Source organism: Nyctereutes procyonoides, unplaced genomic scaffold, assembly GCF_905146905.1.
Source record: "Nyctereutes procyonoides isolate TBG_1078 unplaced genomic scaffold, NYPRO_anot_genome, whole genome shotgun sequence".
Classification (NCBI taxonomy): domain Eukaryota; kingdom Metazoa; phylum Chordata; class Mammalia; order Carnivora; family Canidae; genus Nyctereutes; species Nyctereutes procyonoides.
This window is the reverse complement of record NW_026575134.1, coordinates 36,921,211-36,945,390: the sequence shown is the minus strand read 5'-3', so window position 1 is coordinate 36,945,390 and position 24,180 is coordinate 36,921,211. Positions and strand designations below refer to the sequence as shown.

The 24,180-nt window shown below is 44.3% G+C and overlaps 1 protein-coding gene and 1 non-coding gene across 2 annotated transcripts in view; both read right to left on the bottom strand.

The window, feature by feature from the left end:
* Positions 1–3,226: 3,226 nt before the first annotated feature.
* On the bottom strand, positions 3,227–3,299 carry TRNAF-GAA (transfer RNA phenylalanine (anticodon GAA)). The gene has a single exon. It is a non-coding gene; the product is annotated as a tRNA-Phe (tRNA).
* Positions 3,300–6,801: 3,502 nt separating this feature from the next.
* The window catches only part of OSBP (oxysterol binding protein), a 34,384-nt gene continuing 17,005 nt past the window's right edge, over positions 6,802–24,180 (bottom strand). Inside the window, exons 8-14 of the mRNA XM_055300872.1 lie at positions 22,313–22,558; positions 21,916–22,036; positions 13,693–13,796; positions 11,740–11,835; positions 10,827–11,008; positions 9,532–9,752; positions 6,802–9,435 (exon numbers count right to left, since the gene is read on the bottom strand). Coding sequence (XP_055156847.1) covers positions 9,293–9,435; positions 9,532–9,752; positions 10,827–11,008; positions 11,740–11,835; positions 13,693–13,796; positions 21,916–22,036; positions 22,313–22,558 — 1,113 coding nt within the window. The 3' untranslated portion in view covers positions 6,802–9,292. The remainder of the gene's footprint in view (positions 9,436–9,531; positions 9,753–10,826; positions 11,009–11,739; positions 11,836–13,692; positions 13,797–21,915; positions 22,037–22,312; positions 22,559–24,180) is intronic.

Here is a 24,180-nt window from a genome sequence, read left to right as displayed (position 1 = left end):
GCCCGCCACGCCTATCTTTGCCCTAAAAGCAAAGAGCACAGGGGCGGAGACCGCAGTTCAGGGTTTAATGATCAGGTGCCCCTTCTGCCGAGAAGCACCACTTCTGGTGCCATCTCAGGTGTCCACCGCAAAAGAAGTGCGAAGCGGATTAGCTAAACGAGACGACCGGGCTCCGGCCTGCTGCGCTGGAAGCCGCCTCGGCCCCAGGGCAGCGCCGGGAGAGCACGGCCCCTCCCAGCCGCCCCGCCCTCTAGCCACGCCCCCGCCACTTCCGCCACGCCCCCTCGCCACGCCCCCGCTGGCCGGGCCTCCGCGCACGCGCAATCCCTCCCTCCTGCGCGGGCGACCCCGCCTCCCCCCGCCTCCCTCAGGGACACCCCATCCGCACGTTGCGGATCCTCTCCTGCCTTTCGGTCCTCCGGGCCTTTACACAGGCTGTCCCCTCTAACAGGCGTCCCACCTCCTCTTCCCTCCTCCCCCATCGCCCGTCCCCAGCACCTTGGGAACTCAGTTCACCCGCCATCCAGCCTGGGAGGTACCTCCTGGTGACCACACGGTCCCTGGTCCTCCGCTCCCCTGCGCTGAGGATCTGCTACAGGTCCCGAAGGCAAGCTTGCGGGCGGCCGACCTCCGAGAGCCTCGCACTCGGGGCTCTAAGACAGGACAATATAAATACTAGAAGGCGGGCCGAGTAGAACCTGGCAGAGAAAAAAAGACTGAAAACTGAGTAGGTGTGTGTCACGGGGGCAAGAATGGTGATTGAGGCAGAGACACCCCATCTTCTCCAAGCTTCTTGCTTGTACCCCAAGTGCTTCCTTGGGAATTCCCCCTTTTTCTTCAGGCTGCAAACTGAGAAAGCCCAACACTGACACTGAGATTTTTTTAATATATAAATTTATTTTTTATTGGTGTTCAATTTGTCAACATATAGAATAACACCCAGTGCTCATCCCATCAAGTGGCCGTCACCTAGTCACCCCCACCCCCCGCCCACGTCCCCTTCCACCACCCTAGTTCGTTTCCCAGAGTTAGGAGTCTGAGAGTGAGATTTTAAGGAATTGGCTCACAGTTGTGGGAGCTGGCAAATTTAAAGTCTGTCGGGCAGGCCGACAGACAACATTCAGGTAAGAGTCCAACTGCAGTGAGGCAGCAAGCTGGAGACCTAGGCAGATCTTCTATTTACCATCTTTGAAGAGAATTCCTTCTTCATCAGGAAACCCCAGTCTTTGCTCTCAAACCTTCAGATGCTTGGATGAGGCCCAGCCACATTACAGAGGATAATATGCTTCACTCAAAGTCTATGATTTACACCTTCATCACATCTACTAAACACCTTCACAGCAGCATCTAGACTGGTGTTTGATTAAACAACTGGGCACCACACCACAGCCTAGCCAAGGTGACCTATAAAATTCCCTGTCACACATGCTGGCGTACATCATGCAGACTTTGAACTGCCCAATTTCGTAGTACATCATTTTCCTTCCTTTTGACCATCTTCACATTTCATCGAAATGCATCCCTCTACCCAAGAACCCAAAGATTTGGGGGGACACTTCTTTAGCTAGTGTATTGGCACAGAGGAACAGAGAGGGGAGGGCATATAAATAGGTCCAAAGCAGTATTTCTCCATTTTGTCTTTCACCACACCTAAGGTTTTTAGAATGTGAGGACTGAGAATTTCTTTTCTCTCTTCCCATGTCCCAGCCTGGTGTCCAGCCGATAAAAGGGCATCCCCAAGTGTGTGTTGTTCCTTTGCACTACCTTGATAGAGCGATTCATCTTAACAAGTAATAAGTATAATAATAATAAGTATTATCATATCCTTTATATTATTATGTATAATATATTATAGAGCATATGTTCTGATAATGTATTATTTATATAATAATATAACAAATATATTGTGCAATATTATATGTTATAGATTATGTTACTTATATAACATAAATAGAATATAAATACATAAGTGTAATGTTAATATATAATGTTATAGATTATATTTGATATATTATCTATATATAATAATATAAATATATGTTGTATAATATGTATTATTATACCTATTACTGTTATAACAATAAAGTAGTAATAATAATACTTGTTATTATTACTGTTAGGATCCACCCCAGAGCCTCCAGATTCCCCTGTCGTCCACCCCCCGCCCCCCATCCCAGACCAGTATAAACAGCTCTGGAAGCCCGGACCAGGTGGGATGCGGGGTCCCTGGGGGTCTGTGCCATGGTCTGCTCCGGTGCTGATGGACGCAAACGCGTTTTGTACTTGGCGAGGTGTCGGGAACAAGAAACGATCAGTCTGTTCTGGAATCCGGATCGTCCTGACGGTAGTTTCCCAGTGTGTTTGCTGGGGCGCAGTGTGGCCGGGGCATCGCGCTCGGAGCGCAGGGACGTATACACGCATACACAACAGTGGCTTGCGATTTGGCAAATAAAAATTCAGTTAAATCTCTGAAAAACAACGACCGTGTGCTTTGTATGTTGCACGCAATAATTTGAGACGTACTTATACCAGAAAGAAAGAAAGAAAGAAAGGAAGGAAGAAAGAAAGAAAGAAAGAAAAGAAAGAAGAAAGAAAAAAAGAAAAAGAAAAAGAAAATCGTTGTTTCTTGGAAATTCTAATTTAACTGGGCGTCCGGTGTTTGATTCGGTAACCCGGGTGTAGACGTGAACCAGACAGGGCTTTCCATACTCACCAGCTGTCCTAGAGACAGATCCCTGTTACCGGTAAACCAGCTGGAGCAAACCGAAGTCGAGGGGTTCTCCGGCCGAGAGGGGGCCCGAGCTGCGCCCCCCGCCCCGCTCCCCGCAGGTGAAGGCTGCGTGGCATCCTCACGCTCCGCGGAGCGGGGGGGGGTGGGGGGTGGGCAGGACCGCGACCCGCGGAGGCAGGTGCCGGCGCCCCGGCTCCTGGACGGTGGTGGGAGACGGGGAACCGGGAGGAGCGATCCCGAAGCAAGCGAGCGGCGCGCGGTGGGGCGCGAGTGGTCTCGGCCGGGCGCAGGGGCAGGGAGCCTGACTTCTTCCTGAGCACTGGAAAAGCGACGACATAAACCCTTTTTTCCCCAGAAGTGAGGGGAAAAAAAGAAAGGGAGCAGTGCCGTCCGCGTCTACCCCGAGCGTGACCCGAGGGCGGCCAGTGGGGCTGGGGCCCTCTTGTCACGATGAGGCCGACGTCGTACCGCACAGGTGGTGACATCCAAAACCACTGCCGAAACCCGGGATCGAACCAGGGACCTTTAGATCTTCAGTCTAACGCTCTCCCAACTGAGCTATTTCGGCTGCTCACGGGCACCGCTTTCCGCATTTCCGTAATGAAATAGTACTAGGTCGGTTGTAGCAAGAGGCCAGGGCGAGTGCAGCTGGTGGTAAGCGTTCAGCAAACATCATAAAGATGCCTAAGCCAAGACTCTGTTTACAAGCTAGAAATGGCAAATGATTTTACTTTTCTCCGTTGTCTGGACTGGAGAAACGTATGGAATCCAACGGGAAGGCCATTTGCAAAAGGCTTCAGATGTGGCTTTTCAGTGTGACCTCCAGGGGAGGTGTGATGGAGTCACTGCCTCTTGTAGGTTAAAAGCACTGTTTTTGCTAAACCAAAGTCTTTAAACTATACTTCGACTTTCATAACCCCCACCTTGGCATTTTTAGACTTTCAAATATACAGACCACTGTCAAAAAGTGGGGTTGGCTGAGACCTCTCCCAAACTCTGAGGAGCAGACTGTAGTTTAGTGATATCCCTTTAACAGGTTGCTTTTATCCCACCTTCTCCTATTTCATAATTCTGCATCTCTTGCATTCATATATATGCGATTGAACCAGCCCTAGCCCTAACTGAATCAAGATCTCTGCAGGTGGGGCTCCCGATTGCATGTTTTGTGAATTGACCAGGGGAATTTAACGTGTAGCCACTCTCGGCATCCCATTCCTGAGTCTCCCCCAAAATGTAGCTATAACCAAGAGCCCTATGTTTTAAATTGCTTACTCAGTCTCTTCACCGGCATGTCCAGCTCAGAATGTCCAAAAATGAACCGTCTTTCCCTCTAAATTTGCTATGACTTTCCATCTAAGTTTCCCTAGGCAGAAAAACACAATTTCCTCCCTCCCTCCTTCTGCCTTCCACCTACCATCAGACTCAAGTGCTGTTCGTTCCAGTTCAGTATTTCTGGAATCCTTCTACTTCTCTTCACTCTTAAATCTTCCCCAACTTCTTCTTTGGTCTTCCTACCTGGGAATCCACACTGGCATCCATCATCTTGCTTAAAAATCCTTCACGGGCTCCCTAACAGAGCAGACACCAAGACTGCTATCTATGTATGGGCTATAGGCTCTTATAACCTGGGCACTTCCTCTCAGCAGCACGGGTGCAGTGGTCTCTCCTGGACTCTGAATTCCAGCCATTCACGCAGCCACCCAAACCCGGGAGGCTTTCCTAGACTTGGCTCTGCGTCTTTGTCCGTGCCGCTTCCCATACACTGCGCTTCCCCATAGCCCCTAGTAAACACACAACTCTCAACTCAGATACATTCTCCTAGTTCTAGAAGCCCTCTCTGACCTGTCTCTAGCCCGTCCCTCCCCGCCCCATAGACTGGTTGCCCCTCTCCAGTGCCTTCACACCACTCACCAAACCAGACTGTAATTACATATCAGAGCTCTTTCTTGTCGTTTGTATCACTTGTGTATGTTACGTAACAGACTGGGGTCAATGTTGAAAGAGAGAAGGGAGAGAAAGCAAAGAAGAGAGAGAGAGAAAGAAAACCTATCTCCAGGCCAACTGGTTCTGTACTAACTTTTAAAATCACCTGGTTGGAGCATCTGGGTGGCTCAGTCAGTTGGGCGTCTGCCTTTGGCTCAGGTCATCATCCCCGGGCCTGGGACAGAGCCTCACAGTGGGCTCTCTGCTCAGCGGGGAGCCTGCTTCTCCCTCTTGTCCCTCTGTTCCTCACCCCATGCTGTCTCTCAAGTAAATAAATAAAATCTTAAAAAATAAAATAAAATCACCTGGTTAGACTCAAATGTGACATCTGCAAGACTATTTAGAGACGATTCAAGCTCTTTAGTTCTTGCATTTAAAGATACTTCACGAGACCACTCTGCATCCTTCCTCTGAGGGATCAGTGTGAACGGAAAAGTTAGTAGGAATGCCCAAGGAGAGTATAACTACACATTATTGTCTGAGCGTGGAAGGAAAAGCCAGGAGAGGCTTGGAATGCTTCCCACAGGGCAGAGCCGATCATGGAACAAAAAGCTGTATCACTTTGAGAAGCAAGCTCTACATTTTGATGACAATCCTAAGAGTTTCACAAAGGATACACTTTATGGTGAATAACTTCTACTAAAGATTTTTCTACCCCTCCTTTTTAGGGTTGTTTTTCACTTATCTTGTTGAAAGTAGAGTAGGCCCTGAGATTTAAAGGTTTACCATTTTGGTGGGACTTCAGGGGGTTCCTGACAAGTGTTCTAAATTGTAATTTCTGGGTCATCATTTTGAATCATGAGTGAGTGTGGCAGGCCCTTGGGGATCCACATCATGACCCACTGGGTCATAGCGGCCCATGAAAGGGCTAAAGGAGGGATTGTTAGAATGTTTCAGGTACATTTGACTGTCTTCTATCGGAGGAAACTATATGGCACAGGGCAGGTCAAGATGCCAGATGCAGCTCTCTGCAAATGGCAAGTGTCCACTGCGATGATTTTTAGCTTGCCAAAAAGCAAAAAACCAAAAAACCCTTCAGGGGCTGAAACTTACCAACGAACCCAACAATACAAATCAGGCAAATGACTTGAACAGATGACTGGCTTTCCCAAGAACCAGGCTAGAAAAAATAAGGCCTTCCCAAGAACCAGGCTAGAAGAAAACAATCTGGCAACATGACTAATTCTGTGGACACGAGAGCCCTGAGAAATCAAGGAGCCTGGAGGCTGGCCTTCAAGGATGCTCCTTCTTCGGGTGGACTTCCAAAGGGGCGCTATCCACATCACTAAGCCCCTGGAAACAGAAATGTGCGTTACTGCACGATGTGACCTCACCCAGCAGGAAATGACTTCACTGTCAGCTGCCTTCCAACCCAGTTTCTCCCGGAACACAAGGTTGTAGAGGTCACACACTCCGGGGGTCAAACAAACCCAGCTTTGAATTCCAACACCATGACTAACCAATTGGCTGTGACCTCAGTGAATTTATTTAAATTAGGGTTTTTTTCCAATGCCTTTGTATTCCACATGACTTTAACATTTACCTCTTAAAAACTGTCCAAGTAAAAGCCAGACGGCGCTCAGAATTCCACACTTACCATGTTGGACGCAGAAGCAGATGGTCAGCCGCAGGGCAGGGCCTGTGCTTGCTCTGATGTGCAGCCTCTTCCCCTTCCCGGGTTCCTTGGACTCCTTTGCCCAATCTCCTCCCCTCCCTGAATTCTATAGTAGAAACCTCAACAAGCATCTTCACAGTCCTTAATTCTAAGCCCTCCAAATCAATACTTAATTGTTGGAATGCCTGGGTGGTTCAGTGGTTGAGCATCTGCTTTCAGCTCAGAGTGTGATCCCAGGGTCCAGGACGGAGTCTGGCATCAGGCTCCCTGTGAGGAGCCTGGAACTCTATGTCTTTGCTTCTCTGTGTCTCTCATGAGTAAATTTTTAAAAATCTTAAAAACAAACAAAAAACTTACGTTTCAAACTACAGAATTTGAATCCCTACATGAGACAGCTAAGAATCTGAGAATCTAAATGGGCAAGAGAAACTGAATTCAAGAAAACTTTTATTTTTTGAGGTGAAACAGGCCCAACATCAAAAACACTACAAATGACTCCCCTATGCCAAGGTGGGTCACTGACAATTATGTTCCATTAAAGCAGAAGGGGCGTTAAAACTACTCTTCTGTCCACAGGCCCTTTAGAATGCTGTCAAATAGTGGAAACATCTGGAAACCCATGCCCAGTTTTTCTTTCAATTTCTCACCAAGAGCAGCTGCCTGATTCCCTAGAACAAACCAATCAGTTCTCCAGCCCCTCCCACCACCACTTCTTACCTAGTAGGAGTACAAGTGAATCAGACAAATTATATGACTTTTTAAAAATTATTTAATTTAGTAGTTTTCTTGGAAAAAAAAAACAATAAGGCAAAAAAAACGAAAATATATATAGTTTTGTTTTGATGTGACTTCATTTCACCTGAAGGACTCAAAGCTTCTCCATTAGCAGGAATCAGACTGGGGATCAGGCTGGAAATGTAGTGCAGATGGTGGAGGAAGAAAGGTGGGGGATAAAGCAGAGACGTTCTGTTTGGTTGAGGAATTCCTGCTCTGGTTAAAGCCCCCTGATTAGGTCACAGCCTTTCCGGGCCTCCTTGAAAGAAGCCCCAGCACAATCCCACATTTAAGGTGGCAATTGGGGTCTTAGAGGAAACTCCCCAGTGGATGCCCATCTCTCAAATGCACCACAGCTAGGAAGGGGGGTGGTGAGGAAGGAATACTACTAATTTATCCAGTATAAATCCAATTTCCATGCAGGGATGGCTTCCTCTGGAATGATATTTCCCCCAGGACCCACACTGGCTGAGGCTCAGCAGTTAAGGAACAGAAATGAAAAACAGTAACAAAAAGCATACAAGGAAGGCACCTCAATTTGTGATCCTCAACCAAGGGCGGGCTGCGCAGGGGCAGATTTCTAAACAAGACAACTGAAACACATATGGAACACACAATGAAGGAAGCCAGGGCCCAACAGGAGCAGTTCTCTTACCCACCCCACATGACGGCACTTTCAGCCCCACATCCTAGGAAGAAATTTCTTTTGGGAATTAGCTGTATGTGCTGTCATTTGGGCAGATGCAGAATTAAACTGGAAACTACCGTCCTGACACTCTACCCATACTCTGCCTAACAAAAGAGGGAAAAAGAGGATTTCATTCTCGAGACTCAGGTAATTAGGAGAGCAGAATTTCGACAGCAGTGGGCACTCCATGATACAGACCGAGGATCAAGCCCCTGTTCAGGAGCTGCTGGACATGATCCTGCTCAGGTTTTGAATCTGTCTGCCCCTCAAAGGTGGAAAACAGAGGAGGCTCCAGCCCACATCAGTGTGTCCGAGAGAGAGTCCCAGGGAGACAAAAGATATCAAAAAAACAAGATTCTGAATGGGAAGAAGGAAAATCAAACAAAAAAATTAGATTTTTCTCTACATATATATAATATACAGATATTTAACACATTATTCGAGAGGTGGCTCCAGTCCATGGGGCTTGAGAGATGGTGGAAACTTTTGTTTCAAATTAACTCCTTCTCTCAAATTCTGAAGTCTATCAGAATGGGACAGGTAATGCTTTGCTCCACACTGGGGCACAGACCCAAACAGGTATTGCGCTGAGAGAGAGAGAGAGAGAGAGAGAGAGAGAGAGAGAGAGAGAGATGGAGAGGGAGAGAGAGAGAAGGGGGAAGGGAAGAGGGGGAGGAGCAAGAAAGGCTATGAAGAATGGGGTGGAAGAACTGGGAAAGCAAAGTGGCTAGCAGTCTTTTCCATCCTGCCTTTTGTTCTCAGAAGTTCCCCGGCAGAGGAAGTCTGTAAAACTCCCCTGCAAGGATAACAAAGCCTCCTACCGACCACCAGAGTGGCTTGGGTTGCTGTCAAAGGAGGACAGCACAAGGGGTCTATAGGCAAGTGCACATACAAACTTCTAAGAAACATAAGTCTGAGTATTCCAATCTTACAGAACAGGCCCCTCGCAGTTTTTCCGATACTATAGTTATCTCCGGGCCGATGCCCCATGAGACCGATCCCGTGTGTGACTCCATTTCGGGAGCCATGCCTAAGCTCCACCGCAGTCATTCACGAAGCCTCCATTGGTCAAGTCTTCCGTGCTCTTTCCAGGAGCTTCTAAATTCAGCTCTCGCCCTGATCAGCACCAAAATGGCCCGGAATCATGACCTCACAGACCTTGGCCGAGCAGGATGCTACAGGGGAGGATGAATGACATCATCTGAAAGTGGGGGCGGAGGGCGAAGAGAGCCGAGGACACGTGGCTGTGCAGAGGTGGAGCAGTGCTACCTTCTGGCCACAAACACAGGGACCTAGTAAGTCGATTTCAGTTTCAATCAGCTAAGGCAACCAGCCAATCACCACCACTGGTGTCTGCTTCTGGTGATTGATTTGGACAAAATGATTGGTTAAGACAGACAAACTGGAGGAAAGCGCTGGGTCAGAATCCCAAACGCTAGCTTTCCCGCACATCCTCTGTCCTCTTCTCCTTTGGATCCTCCTCCTTTTTGTTGCTGCCATTTCAGAAAATGTCCGGGCATGAGGTCCAGTCCTGTTTTTCTTTACACTCCCAGTATCCTCCCCTATAAATATGGGTTAGCTCCTTGGTAACAGGGTCCTTCTTCCGCTCAAACCACAGCGCCTTATAGGGATCATAGGGTGTGCCTAAAGGGGAAGGTGGGTTAAGAAACACAGAATGAGTGCCAGAAACACACGAAATGATTCTCCACGCATCAAGAGAGTGGAAGGCAGGTTCATTACCATCCTCCGTGGCTTTCATTGCTTCTGCTTCTCTCTTCTTTCTGGAAAGTCTCTGCTTTTCCTCCAGGCGCTGCTTCTCAGCATTGGCTTCATCCCAGCGCCCATTCTCCATCAGTCTCTGGTCGGGCCGCAATCGGCTGTCTGTGGGCGCGGTGCCACTTTCCCAGGCATTGAGCGTCAGGGCAAGCTCAGAGAAGTAGTACATGTTCTCAGCATTCTTCCTACAAGTCAAGGATGAGAAAGACGAAGGGTGATATCAGCGCCCAGTCCCTTGTTACGGAACCACCAAGCACACTGCCAAAACATGGCCTCTGCAAAGCTGTTCTACAGATGGACAGACCTGAGCACCAGGTCACGGTCCCCTCATGAAGACACCCAGACCAGACCATTCTCCAGCCCCTCCCCTGGCATCACTCACTCTAGGAGTTTGCTGGGTATGTACTGTACTCTGCGGAGATTAGGAAGGAATTCATTACGAAGAGTGAAACATTCTACAAAATGAAAATTCCTCATTCCTATTTCCTTTGCTTTCTCTTTATCCTCTTTCTGGGATAATCTTGGCTGCTACTATAGACTAAACAAATGAGATGACAGGAGAAAAATAGCCTCCATCTCATTTCGGAATTCCTTTACTTGACCTCAGAGACCTTTATATTGCCGCTGGGTCTCAGGCTAAGTTGTAAACAGGTGGTCAGCATGTTTCTTGTCCAGCTGCTTCTGAATGGTTTTATTATTTTTTTTTTTATTTTTAAAGATTTTAGTTACTTATTCATGAGAGACATATAGAGAGAGGCAGAGACATAGGCAGAGGGAGAAGCAGGCTCCACACAGGGAGCCTGATGTGGGAATCAACCCCTGAATCATTTTGCTTTAAATTATGAATATTTTGGGGCACCTGGGTGGCTGAGCGACTGAGCATCTGCCTTTGGCTCAGGTCGTGATCACGGGGTCTTGGGATTGAGTCCTGCATCAGGCTCCCCGCAGGGAAGCCTGCTTCTCCCTCTACTTGTGTCTTCGCCTCTCTGTGTCTCTTATGAATACATAAATAAAATCTTTAAAAATAAATAATGAATATTTTTGGCAGATGTGACTTGATTAGTTTCATTTTTCTTGGCAAAAGCACATTATAACTCAAATCATATGGTGACAGCCTTCTGGTAATCTCTCCAAAGGTTCTGATTTCCCTGGCTTGATTCCTCACGTGCTTAAGTGGGAAGGAAGGCAGCAATGCCATCAGTACTGCTCCAAGGTTGGGGTCAAAGTGTTACCCAGATAGCATACATACTGATACTCACGGTAAAGGGTTCCTTTTCCATAGCATGACCCTGCTTTCCTCTGCCTCATGGCCTCTCTGCCGAGCATCACCCCCATTTTCCCCAATGACTGGCTGTACTTTGAAACAATCCATTTTCTCATCCCATGTCCCCAGAAGAGCAAAGTGAACTTTTCCTGATGGATCTGTCACTTCCCCTGTCACCTACAAGGATGGAGAGCAGGGTTTTGGGTTAGCTTACCTGACTACTCTGGAAACCAAAGCCCTACAGTAAATACTGGTTAAATCCTGCTACAATAAACACCATAGAACCACCCATATTATTCTGGTATTTTTTTTGAGCTGCTTAAAATAAATGAGCCACAAGTTGGAGTTTCATCATTTTGTTGTATAGGGTTTTTTGTTGCAATGATACATGAGGGGTAAAGATCCGACTGGTACTCAGAATTATGGCATTTTCTTCTCTCTGGAAGTTAGAGACAGCCATAAACAGATTTAAATCTCCAATTCTTCTTCACTTGACATCAAACTCATGGTGCAATTGACACAGGACTTCACGGCAGTCAAACTACCCATCCTTCTTCCTGAAATCCTTTTATTGGTCCTTCCTCTGTGTTTCCCATTTGCAATCTCTCCTTGCTCTTGACTTTCACTTTCTTATTGTTTTGATCAGAAAAGACAATGATTTGGTTTAGTAATGCAAAATCTAAGTCCCCTTTCCTGATGACTTTTTCCTTTACCTCTCCTTCCCCTCCCCCAAATCACCACATAAATATTTAGGAGATATATACGTTTAGACTATCTATTCATCTATCATTCACACCAGCCCCCAAAGAGTAGGCTTTCTTTTTTTCTTTTCTTTATTTTTTTTTAAGAGTAGGCTTTCTAAGGGATACACACTAAGGAAAAACATTTAAAACTCCAACTCCTCTTACCTTTCTTGCTACATCACGAGAGAAGTAGCTGTAAGGGACAAATTTAAGATTGCACTTGTCTCCTGTCTTGTGGTTCACAATATCGATTTCACCAGACTACAAAATAAAAAGCATCACTGTATTAAGACTGGAGGACTTGAATATGTGCCAGACCCCGTGCCCTATACTTTTCCATCGTACACTCTCAGACTCCCTTGCTTAAGGGTTCTGGTCTCAGCCAACCCTGAGAAGCCATGAAATTCCTTCAAAACCTTGGTAGGCGGCATGATTTGCCTTTCAGCACATATGTTGATATTCACATAATAATTTACCTTTTCACCCCACTCATACCCTTCATGAACTCTGTGCTTAAATCAAAGTACTCTACTCACAATTACAAGGTTATACATGGCGGAACTTTCTATACTTTATTTCATTTTCTTTCTATCTTCTAAATCCCAAAGCACTTGAAGACTCAGCTTAGAGCACATGGGTGGCTCAGTTGGTTAACCATCCAATTTTTGATTTCGGCTCCGGTCATGATCTCCAACTTTTGGTTTTTGGCTCAGGTTGTGAAATCAAGCCCCTCATGGGGGCCCTGTGCTCATTGTGGATGGAGTCTGCTTGAGATTCTCTCCCTTCCTCTCCACCCCTCCCCTTGCTCATACTCTCTCTCTCTCTAATAAATAAATAAATAAATAAATAAAATCTTAAGAAAAAAACTCAGCTTAATTCACACACCTACTGTGAAGGTTTTCCTGACTTGTCAGACAGTATTCCCCCCCTTTTTAAAGATTAGTTATTTATTTGAGAGAGTGAGTGAGAGAGAGAGCACAAGTCAGGGCAAGAGGAGAGGGAGCAACAGATTCCCCGCTAAGCCAGGAACATGACTCAGGACTCGACCTTGAGACTCCAGGATCAGTACCTGAGACCAAGGCAGACACTTAATCGACTGAACCACCCAGGCACTCTCCCTTTCTTTTCTGAATTTATTATAACCATTGTCTTAAGAGCCAACTGATAATTAATTAGATGTTATCTTAGTACAGCTCTTATGCTAGTGTATTTTGTTAAATACTTTTGAATCTATACGTATTTGTCACGTCATCTCCAATGATACAATAACTTTGCAGGACAATGTCTTATCTAGCTTTTTATCCCCAAGACTTCGTGTTCTGCCTAGCAGTCAAGTCTGATGAATAATGAAAGGTGGAAGACTAGGAGCCACGTTTATTATTTTGTTGTACTTTCATAATAGTCAACACAGTCCTGGGAGAGTAGTCCCTGAATGAATGTTACAAATTGGTCATTTACAAATAATAATTCGTGGTATAGAAACTCAGGGGACGCCTGGGTGGCTCAGCGGTTGAGCCTTTGGCCCAGGTCATGATCCTGGAGTCCCGGGATTGAGTCCCACATTGGGCTCCCTGCATGGAGCCTGCTTCTCCCTCTGCCTATGTCTCTGCCTCTCTCTTTTGTGTCTCGAATGAATGAATGAATGAATGAATGAATGAATAGATAGATAGAAAAGAAAGAAAGAAAGAAAGAAAGAAAGAAAGAAAGAAAGAAAGAAAGAAAGAAAGAAAGAAAGAAAGAAGCTCGGGGGCAGCCCTGGTGGCGCAGCAGTTTAGCACCGCCTGCAGCCCAGGGCATGATCCTGGAGACCCTGGATCGAGTCCCACGTCAGGCTTTCTGCATGGTGCCTGCTTCTCCCTCTGCCTGTGTCTCTGCCTCTCTCTCTGTGTGTCTCTATGAATAAATAAATAAAATCTTTAAATAAATAAATAAATAAATATTAATTAATTAATTAATTAAAACTCGGGGATTGGGGGGGGCGCTACTGCCTGAGAGCAATTCGTGAGAAAAATCAGTAACAACCGTCTGGGGCCAGTTCTCATGCCCTTGATACTGCAGAGACGGACCTACGAATGTACTTCTTCTGCACTTCAGAACACTTTGGGCACCTCTGCTTACCTGATCTATCCACAGCTTGCCCACAATAATGTTGTGCACTGTGGTGGTAACCTTCTTCCAAGTGTAGTGGTGCCCAGTTGCATGGAAAATACAGTGAATGCTACCTGGAAACGGAGACAGGTACACAAACAAGCCAAATATTAGAACAACAGTGTCACATTAGCTACAAATAACAATGGACTGATTTTCTTCTATCAATATTTCTTACTTTTAAAAGGAAAACAATAAACCAAAAAGGATTTATAATCTTCTTAAATGCTGGAAGCACTGATTGAATTTTTTTCTTCACTTATTTTTAAATTTATGATTAAACTGTAACTAAATGATGACCAACACTGACAACTGATTAATCTTAGCTAGGAAGCGATATTCTGCAATTAGAGAAAAAAGAAAGCAAAAGCTCCAATCTTTTCACCAAATGTGCCTGCCACACAAGTTGCAAAATTTACAGGAACAGGTCAAATCTGCCCCACATAAAAAAAATAAAACTGAATTGTGGAAAAGAGCACATGCTGGAAGTCAGGATGGCAGTGGTGAGGCCCTCTTTTAGTAAGTAGCCACATGACCTTAAGTAACCTGCTTTTCTAAGGGCCTTAATGATAACGTAGTAGTGGATAGGGCAGAACTAGACTGAATCCTGGCTCCAACACTTGTTAGAAGTGTGACCCTGGATTGTGTAATAAGGAATTGGTCTGGTATTTCTCCATGGTTCCTGGGAGGGGACCTCTAAACCCCTGGAATCTCCCAAATGAGAGGTCCCAGAGGGGACCTCCAGGGAAGGAGGCCTGAAAACGGAATTCAGTCCAGTGGTCAATGTTTCCATCATGCCCACCTAATCAAATCCTAATAAAATCTGTGGACGATGGAGCTTAGTGCAGCTTCCTGGTTGGTGAACACCTCAATGTGCCCTGATTCCATGGGAGAAGTCATAGAAGTTCTATGTCCAGGACACTCGCAGACCTTGCTCTATGCATCTCTTCATTTGGCTGGTACTGATTTGTACCTTTTATAATAAAACTATGATAGTGAGGATAGTTCTTTCCTGGGTTCTATGAGTCATCCTAGCAAATTATCTAAACTAAAGCCAGTGCGTCAGAAGTACATAGGGTCTGGGGCCCCCCAAATTGGTAGCTGGCATCTGAGGTGAGAGCAGACTTATTGGAGCCGGTGTCCTTAACTTATGCGGTCTGCGTGAATCTGGGAGGTTAGCAACAGAACTGCACTAGAGTACCAGATCCTGCATATGCTGTGATCTCCCTAGGTCTCAGCTTTATCATCTGTAGACTTGGGATAAGCACACCTTGTCACGCAGTACTGTTTATCTGCCAGTACAATGCCTGAAACATAATGGGTGCTCAAGAGATACAGTCTTCTCTTGTCCCTGTGAGTTCATCTTGCATATAAAACCAAAAGTGAGGTGAAGAGAAGTGCCTAGGGATTCAAAATAATAAAAAAATTTAAAGATAAACATACATATGTATATCTTTTTAGAAAAAAGATTTTATTTTTTTGAGAGACAGACAAAGAGTGAGCACGCAAGTGCGAGCTAGAGGAGCAGAGGGAGAGGGAGAGAGAACCCCAAGCAAACTCCATGCTCCACGTGGAGCCCGACGCAAGGCTCAAATTCATGACCGAGATCATGACCTGAGCCAGAATCAAGAGTCAGACACTTAACCGACAGAGCCACCCATATATACACCCTATATGTATATCCTTATATACATGTTGACTAATACAGTCAGTTACAGTACTGGTAGAAGTCTAAGCTCTCTCTGCAACCACTAATGAACAGAAGAGTAATTATGTGTCTTTCTTGTACATGAGACTAAACTAGCCCTGTTGGCTGCAGCAGCAGTGATGACAATGACACCCAGGACAAAAGGAGCAGCTCTGCTGACAGCACCTTGTGTCCTAGGCACCGTGCTACACTCTCCTCATCTATTAGCTCATTTCATCTTCACAACACCCTTTCAAATACCTGTGTCATCTACACACATGCTAAGTCTCCTGCTCAATACTTCTTCTACCACCACTGCTGTCTAAAGCCACCGTCCTCTCTTGCCTGAAGCTAACATTGTTTCGGTCCCACTTCCACCATAGTCACCTTCAAGTCTCTAGCCAAAGTGATGTTTAAACCATGTCACGTCAACTTGCCACACTGTGTAAAATCTCTAGTTTCTTCCCACTGCAATGAAAACCAAACCCAACTCCTTTCCCTCATGTACAAAACCCTACAAGATCCGGCCCTTGGGATGTCTGAGTGGCTCAGCAGTTAAGCATCTGCCTTTGGCCAAGGGCATGATCCTGGAGTCCCAGGATTGAGTCCCAAATCGGGCTCCCTGCATGGAGCCTGCTTCTCTCTCTGCTTCTTTCTTTGCCTATGTCTCTGCCTCTCTCTGTGTGTCTCTCAGGAATAAATAAATAAAATCTTAAAAAAAAAAAAAAAAGGAAAAGATCTGGTCCTGGCCAACTCCTCGGATTGTGCTCGAAAGCTGCTGTGGCCTTTGTGCTCCCTGAGCAAACATGCTGTGCTTATTCCCCTCTTGGGGCCTTTATCTATAAGGGCGTCTCTGCTGGGACATTCTTCTCCAGATCTTCAGATCTTCTGATTGGTTCTTTTTATTAGTTAGGTGTCTGCTCAAATGTAACCTTGCCACAGAGAATTTTCCGTGTCCAAGGAACCACTAACACACTCGCTTCTCCACTATTCACCCCATCTCTGCTTGCTCTAGTTCTTCATAGAACTACCACTGTCTAAAATTAAATAAATATAGACAAAAAATAATATTTAAGTGTTTACTTTTTTGTCTGCTTAAGAAAAGAATGCAAGCTGGGGCGTCAGGTGGCTCAGTTAGTTAAGCACCGACTCTTTTTTTTTTTTTTAAGATTTTATTTATTTATTCATAGACACACACAGAGAGAGAGAGGCAGAGACACAGGCAAAGGGAGAAGCAGGCTCCACACAGGGAGCCCGATGCGGGACTCGATCCCGGGTCTCCAGATCACACCCCAGGCTGCAGGCGGCGCCAAACCGCTGCGCCACCGGGGCTGCCCAAGCACCGACTCTTGATTTCAGCTCAGGTCATGATCTCAGGGTTGTCAGATAGAGCTCTGTATTGGGCTCCATGCTGGGCATGAAGCCTGCTTAAGATTCTCTCTCTCTCCCTGCACCCCTCCTCCCCTGCTCACACACACACTCTCTAAAAGAAAAGAATGCAAGTTAAGTGAGGGCAAAGTGGTTTTTGTCCACCATTACATACGCACAGCACCAAAAACAGTTTCCAGCATATAGTAGGCACTCAAATACCTAGTGATACCTCAGCTGCGGGCACTATTACCCCTGTATTTGTTTCTATTGCTGCTGGAACCAACTTCCACAAACTCTTTGGCTTAAAACACAGTTGTTACTCAACTGCTACATTTCTGGAAGTCAGAAATCTAAAATCAAGGTGTCAAAAGGCCTATGTTCCCTCTGAAGGGTCTACAGGAGGCCCACTTTCTTGCCTTTTCCAGCTACCAGAGGCCACCTGCATTGTACATTCTGTGGTCTCCTAGTGTCACTCAAAATTCTTGCTTCATCCTGAGCATAAGAAAAATGAGTTTTGTGGCATTTTAACTTGCCCTACTTCCATCTTCCTTTCCCCAGCTTGGCAGTAGCCTTGAGAACCAGCAATCTCACAATCACCGTAGATGTGAAAAGCAGCAAGCAGCTTAGCAAACACTGGGGGAAGCAAACAATATGAAGCTCCCCAAAAGCCCAATCTCCAAGGAACTGTCATTATCTGACCAATTTGGTGGTTCCCAATCACAAGGCTTGGCTTTATTTGACTTGACTCAGTACCTGCTCATCTCAAATAGCCTTTTCCCCAGGGTGACAAGCAAAACACCAATGGTAATTGTTTAACATAGCAGCTGCCTGAGGTGGTGTTCATAATTGGAGCAGTTAAGGGGGCCCCGGGGTGACTCGGTTGAGTGTCCAACTTCTTGTTATGGCTCTGGTCACGATCTCAGGGTCGTGAGATTAGCCCTGTGTTGGGCTCTACACTGAGTGTGGAGCCTATTTGGAATCCTCTCTTTCCTTCTCTCTCCCCCTCCCTTGCTTGCTCTCTTTCTTGCTCTAAAACAAAACAAAACAAAACAAAACAAAAAAACAAAAACAACTGCTCCAATTGGAGCAGTTTAATAAATTATGGCTTCAAATTCCAAATTTGATGAAAAACATTAACCTACATATCCAAGAGGTGTAACTCCAATAGGATAAACTCAAAGAGCACCACACTGGAACCCATCATAGTCAAAATACCGAAAAACAGAGAACCTTGAAGCAATAAAGAGAAAAGTGATGCATCAAGATAAATGATCCTCAATAAGATTATCAGAAACTTCAGAGGCCAGAAGGCAGTGGGATGACATATCCAATAATACTGAAAGAAAAAAATGATCAAACCAAGAATTCTATATCCATATCTATATATGTTTATCTTTCATAAACAAAAAACGTAAGGCATTTCCAGGCAAACAAAAACTGAAAGGATTCATAGCTATTAGATCTTTCCTTCAAGAAATAAACCAAAGGAAGTCTTTTGGGCTGAAATGAAAGGACAGTGGACAGCAACTTAAATCTACATTAGAAGAGACCAGTAAAGAGAACTATAATTAAACTATAAAACAACAGTATTAATGTATTTTTTACTTGCAGCTTTTTTTTTCTGCTACATGATTTAAAAGACACTCGTATAAAGCAACAGTTATAAAACTATGTTGATGGTATTATAATGTATAAAAATATAATTTACACAAAGATAAAAAGCACAAAGGAGGAAAGAGGTACAGGATCCATATATCTGCAAAGTTTTTACATACTATTGAAATTAAATAGGCATTAATCCTTTTCTTTTAATATTTTATTTATTCATGAGAGACAGAGAGAGAGAGAGAGAGGCAGAGACACAGGCTGAGGGAGAAGCAGGCTCCATGCAAGGAGCCCGACGTGGGACTCGGTCCTGGGTCTCCAGGATCAGGCCCTGGGCTAAAGGCGGAACTAAACTGCTGAGCCACCCAGACTGCCCCTAAATTGGTATTAATCTGAACAAGAAGCTTAGATATTAATTGTATGACCTGGGATAACCACTAAAAAAAAAATACCTTCGAAAATACACTTGATCTTGATCTAGCCAAAAGGCTGAGAAGCAATCCTTCAAAAATATAGTAAAAAGAGATAACAAGGGTATTAAAATGGTAAACTAGAAAAATATCTATTTGATACAAAAGAAGGAATAGAGGAACAACAACAACAAAGATATACAGAAAAAAACCCAAAAAGCAAAAATAGCAAATGTAAATTGTAACTAATCAGTAATTATATTAGTTATAAGTAATCACTAATGAAGAAGTAGAAACTGGAAGAATGAATAAAATATGTAAGGGGAATTTTTTTACTAAAATGCCACTCTGGAGCAAATTCAAGGTCCCTGGAACCCAGTAGTGTCACTGACAGAGATCATCAGGCTGACTGGTTGTTTCATTCATATTCCCAATTTGTGATTCTTGGTTTAGAGAGCTCCAAAACTATAAAACAATATCCCTTTAAATGTGTCTCTTTAGGGAACCTGACTGGCTCAGCTGGTAGAGCATACGGCTCTTGGCTATGAGTTGGAGCCCCACAATCGGTGTATAGAAATTTAATTACTTAAAAACCTTAAAACAAATAAATAAATACCTGAATATATGAATGTGTCTCTTTTCTTTTTTTAGAAAGAGAGAGAGAGCAGGTACAAGGATAAAGTAGTGGAGGAGGGCGAGGAGAGGGCTGAGGGAGAGGGAGAAAGAAAATCTGAGAATCCTAAGTAGGTTCCATGCTTAGCAAGGAGCCTGATGCAGGACTCAATTTCATGACCCTGAGATCATGATTTGAACCAAAATCAAAAGACAGATGTTTAACCTACTGAGCCACCCAGTTGCCTTAAATTGTCTTTCACCTTTTGCACTACCACCTGGTTCTAGTGCCCTGGAACTAGATGAGCAAACTCACATGTATTCTCTGCCACTGTTTTCATTTTGCACACTTCCATTATGTTTTCTAGAAGCACTCTTCTTTCTAGATTGCAGGGGTTCTAACTTTTCTAGTCTATTTTACAAGGAGACTCAGACTCCTTGTTATACCACCTCCAAAAACTATCTGCTTACTCACAATCCTGTCCATAAATCATTCTTCAGTGACATCTATTGTTTTACCAACTTACCCTAGGAGAGTAGAGTGCCCTTGCAAATGTGAAAATTTCACTGCAGGATTCTCCTTCCATGTCACTGATCCAAACTATTAAATACAGCCATCTGCAGGACCAGTGCCCGAAAATCCCATTCTCTGTACATCAGTTTCCTGTCACTATGTTAATTCTTTGTTCAATCTCCCTATGAAAGCTGGGATCTTTGTTTTGTTAACTTATACTTCCTGCCTGGTACATGGCAGGTACTCGGTATTTAATGGATTGAGGGACTTAAGGCAACACATCCTGGTGACCTGAATCCTTAAATAACCATAGGAATAGAATCCTATCAAAGATAATTTTTTAACTCTAAAAAGTTAGATCTACCACATATATCATGTTCATATAGTTACTTGCCCCTTAAGGAACTCTAGATTCATCAAATCACAGAGAAAATGTATAGCATATCACTGACAGATTTACTGCTATTTTATTGCTATTTATTAGATTTATGGCTACTTTTAAAATGTATACAACCCTCTTTTTTTTTTTTAAGAGATTTTATTTATTTATTCACGAGAAACACAATGAGAAAGAGAGAGCTGGCGGGGGGGGGGGGGGGGGGGGAGACAGAGGCAGAGGGAGAAGAACAGGCTCCATGCAGGGAGCCCGATGTGGGATTTGATCCCGGAACTGTGGGATCACAACCCAAGCTGAAGGCAGATGCTCAACTGCTGAGCCACCCAGGCATCCCACAACCCTCTTTAGAATTAAAAATAACCCATCCCTTTGGAGAGCCTCAGGGAGCCTCCAAAATGTTTCCATGGATGAAAGTCATATTGTAATATGACCACTAACATCCTAGTTCTGCAAATTAGGTGAGAACATCCCAGGATTTACTACTCTTAACCTAATACTTCTGAAATAGTTATCATCAAAGACAGTTAAGCAATATGAGTCTTTTCTAAGGTCCTTAGTAAACATCAAGACCAAAATCACTCAGTCACCTTTTCATCTAAGAGCCTTTTGCATATTAGCCATGAGGCAGTAGAGCTAACACTCTCATTTCTTTTCTTCCTTTCATATATTACAAACATTCCTGCATTTGTTTTCTGGCTAATTTCTGTTTTCTAAACAATTTCCCATTTCTATATCTGCTACATTTTATATTTCTGAGAGAAAGGAGAGTTTACTAAAGACAAGGACTCCAGCCCAGCACTATGGCTGCCTCATGATAGACTAAAACGGGAAATGGAACACCACCAGGGGCTTAGGCAGTTACTGTCGGTTCTGTCTCTAGGGAGCTACTGAGTTTCTGTCTGCTTTGTGTTTTTCAGCAATTACTCTTCTAGACACACATGGCCAAATGTGGCTGCTCTGGTTTAAGAGAGCCTTGAGATCTCTACTACACTTGGCGAATAATCTCATTTCCCCTAAAGTACAGACTCTCCAACACTGCATATTAGAATTCCTATTCCCAGGCCCGATCTTTTTGATCTTGGTGCAAAATTAACTTGTCATGCAACAAAATCTTTTAAAATGAAGTTTCAACTTACCTGGAGTTCAGTCATTATATAAATGATATCTCACCCTTCCCAGTGGTGGAAGAGAGAGGGGAGAAAGGAGAGAAAAAGGAGAGGGACTGTCCAAGAGACCTAATCTTGCAATCACAAGAGCTGTGATTTCATGGAGTGAAACTGATAGCTAGAGTAATGGGGACAACACCACCAGCTAGGAGTAAGAGTTTTTTAAGCATGCTAGATTTTATATTCTAAAATCACACTTAGAGATTTATTAGAGATAGCTAACAAGAAGAATTTATGACTGAAAGGCTCCTTAAAGATTCTCAGGCCTCCTCACTCATTTGAGAGCTGAGAAGTGTAATGACCTGCCCAACGCTAGCAAGTACAGTTCAGTGCCCCAATCAGGCTTCCAGTCTCTTGACTGCTAACTCAGTGACCACTTTTTTCATGCCAGAAGATCAAGATCTTTCATTCATAAAAGACGGCAGCCTTACCGAGGGGCATGATGGAGAGGTATTTGCCTCGGAACTTGCTGGTGATTTTGATTTCCTGTCGCAATGTCCAGCCATTTTTGGACTCGGCATGGTGTGCAGCAGCAGGGGGATGATGACTCACCTTGAAGAAATCAGTGGTTCAGATTCAGACAGAAGGAGAAAGAAAAGATACTGCCTCTGAATTGGTGATAAACACCCAAAGTGCACACTTGACATTTTTATATTCACAACAGTAGGTGAGTACCAGGGCCTCCAGTGTTGAAGCCCTAAAGGAAAAGAAGGCAGTCTGGGGTGACAGGCGTGGAATTTCTACAAACGGTAACCCCCAGGGGTAACAACCAAAAAGACATCCCTTTCTTTAAAAAGTAAACGTGTCACAGTCCCGAGGTTCCTTTACCTGCTCACAGAGGGAACGGTACCCATTTTCCTCTAAGCGGTCTAGCTCAAAGGTCTCCCCAAGGAGTGGGTTGAATGGCTTGCTGGTACGGAAGACAGTAGTGGAGTAGGAGGACACGGTGAAAGCTGCAACATAACAGAGCTGTTCTAGAGAGTTCTCACATTTTGCAGCTCGGTCTAACAGCTCGTGGTATTCCAGATCTTCAGTAAGGCGCTGAAGCATGGATAAGGGCTCATTAAAGTTCACCTGTCAGGAAAAGAACAGATTTAAAAACTTTGCCCACACATCTATAAGAGACAGCTGAATATCTGCAGGTGGAGAGATATATCGAGATGTTGAGATGATAAAGCAAATCACTGGGAAGAAAAGAGGCCTTTGCTTTGCTCAGGAGACCACCTCTAAGATCTAACCTATAAGTAACACACTCTCCCTGGCCAACTGTCCATGTCAATGAGCAGTATAAATCAGTTTTCATTTATTTCACTAAGTGTAAGCTCTTTGAGATCGGAACCGTGCCTCTTTGTTCGTCACTGCATGTTTGAGAGCCATCGATGCTTTACCCATAGGAAACTGGTATCGAATAGGTATAGAAAGAAGGAAATAAAAGAAGAAATGTATTTTAGCACAAGTATACCCAGAGAGGGAGTGAGGCATTTAAAATTCTTGAGGAAGAAAATAAAGGATAATAAGTTATAAGTAGAGGTTTATCCTGACTGGTGAAAAGAAAACATTACAAAAGTTAGCTTCTATTCCTGGACAAGACGATTGCTAATGATTGTTTCAGATCTCTATCAGGGCAGGATTCTGGTTTCTTCTGTGAGGCTGGACAGTTGTGTTCTGGACTGGAGTGCTCATGACGGGGGTTGACTTAGGGCTGTGAGTGTTTCTGCCTTTCACATTTCAAAGCCAACTTAGGGCTTTCAACTACAGGATAAAGCAAGTATGTGTGTGTGCTTCTGTTGGGGAGAAGATGTTCATTTATACCCTTAATTGAGCCCTCATGTGTGCCAGACCCTATACTACCCACTGGGTATAAAGAGATGTGAACATAAGAGACACTGTCTCTCCAACTCCCCCCAAAAAGAGTTAGCTTCTAAATTACCTATTTGAAATTTAAGATGACTTTACTACTTAAGAAATTACTGTAAAAACAGGTTAGGTTCCCAGGCTAGCCCACAAAGCTTACTTTAGCTTTACAATACAACAATCTCGCTGAACAAGCCTGCATATCATTAGCCTGAGTCCTGAATCCAGAGAACAGAGGAAGGAGGAAAACAATTCCCCTTCTATTGAATAGAGCTGGCCTAGAGCAATATTTCAGCAAAAACAAACAAACAAAAACACTTCTCTTTCCTACGATCCCACCTCTTTTTCTGCATTTTTGCCCAACCTCCTACCCACCAATCCCTGAACCACATACTACCCCGCAGTGTTCACTGCCCTCTCAATTGTGAAGTATCTTGTAATTTCCACTATAACAAACTTTACAAAGTATAAAGGAAAAAATTTATCTGAGATGCCATTACCCAAAGATAACCATTATATTTTCATGTTTGTTTCTATGCATTTATACATTTAAAAAATAAAAAAATAGGCTAGAGTCTGCTTTTTCTCTGAGAAACACACCCAGCATTTCTCCATGGGAAATTTCCCAGTGAATGCAGAGCCGCTGCACCAACGTTAGAACACAACATTAGGACTTACCCTGCTTCAACTAAAACGGGGTCACACTACAAAATCCCTCTCAATACTGAGAGATACTTAGAGAAGAACAGTGGACGAAAAAATGCATACAGAGGGGTAATGGACTAATATGGCTCAAATCCTCAAGAGTCTTTTTACGGAAGGTACTTAGAAACTATGCCAAC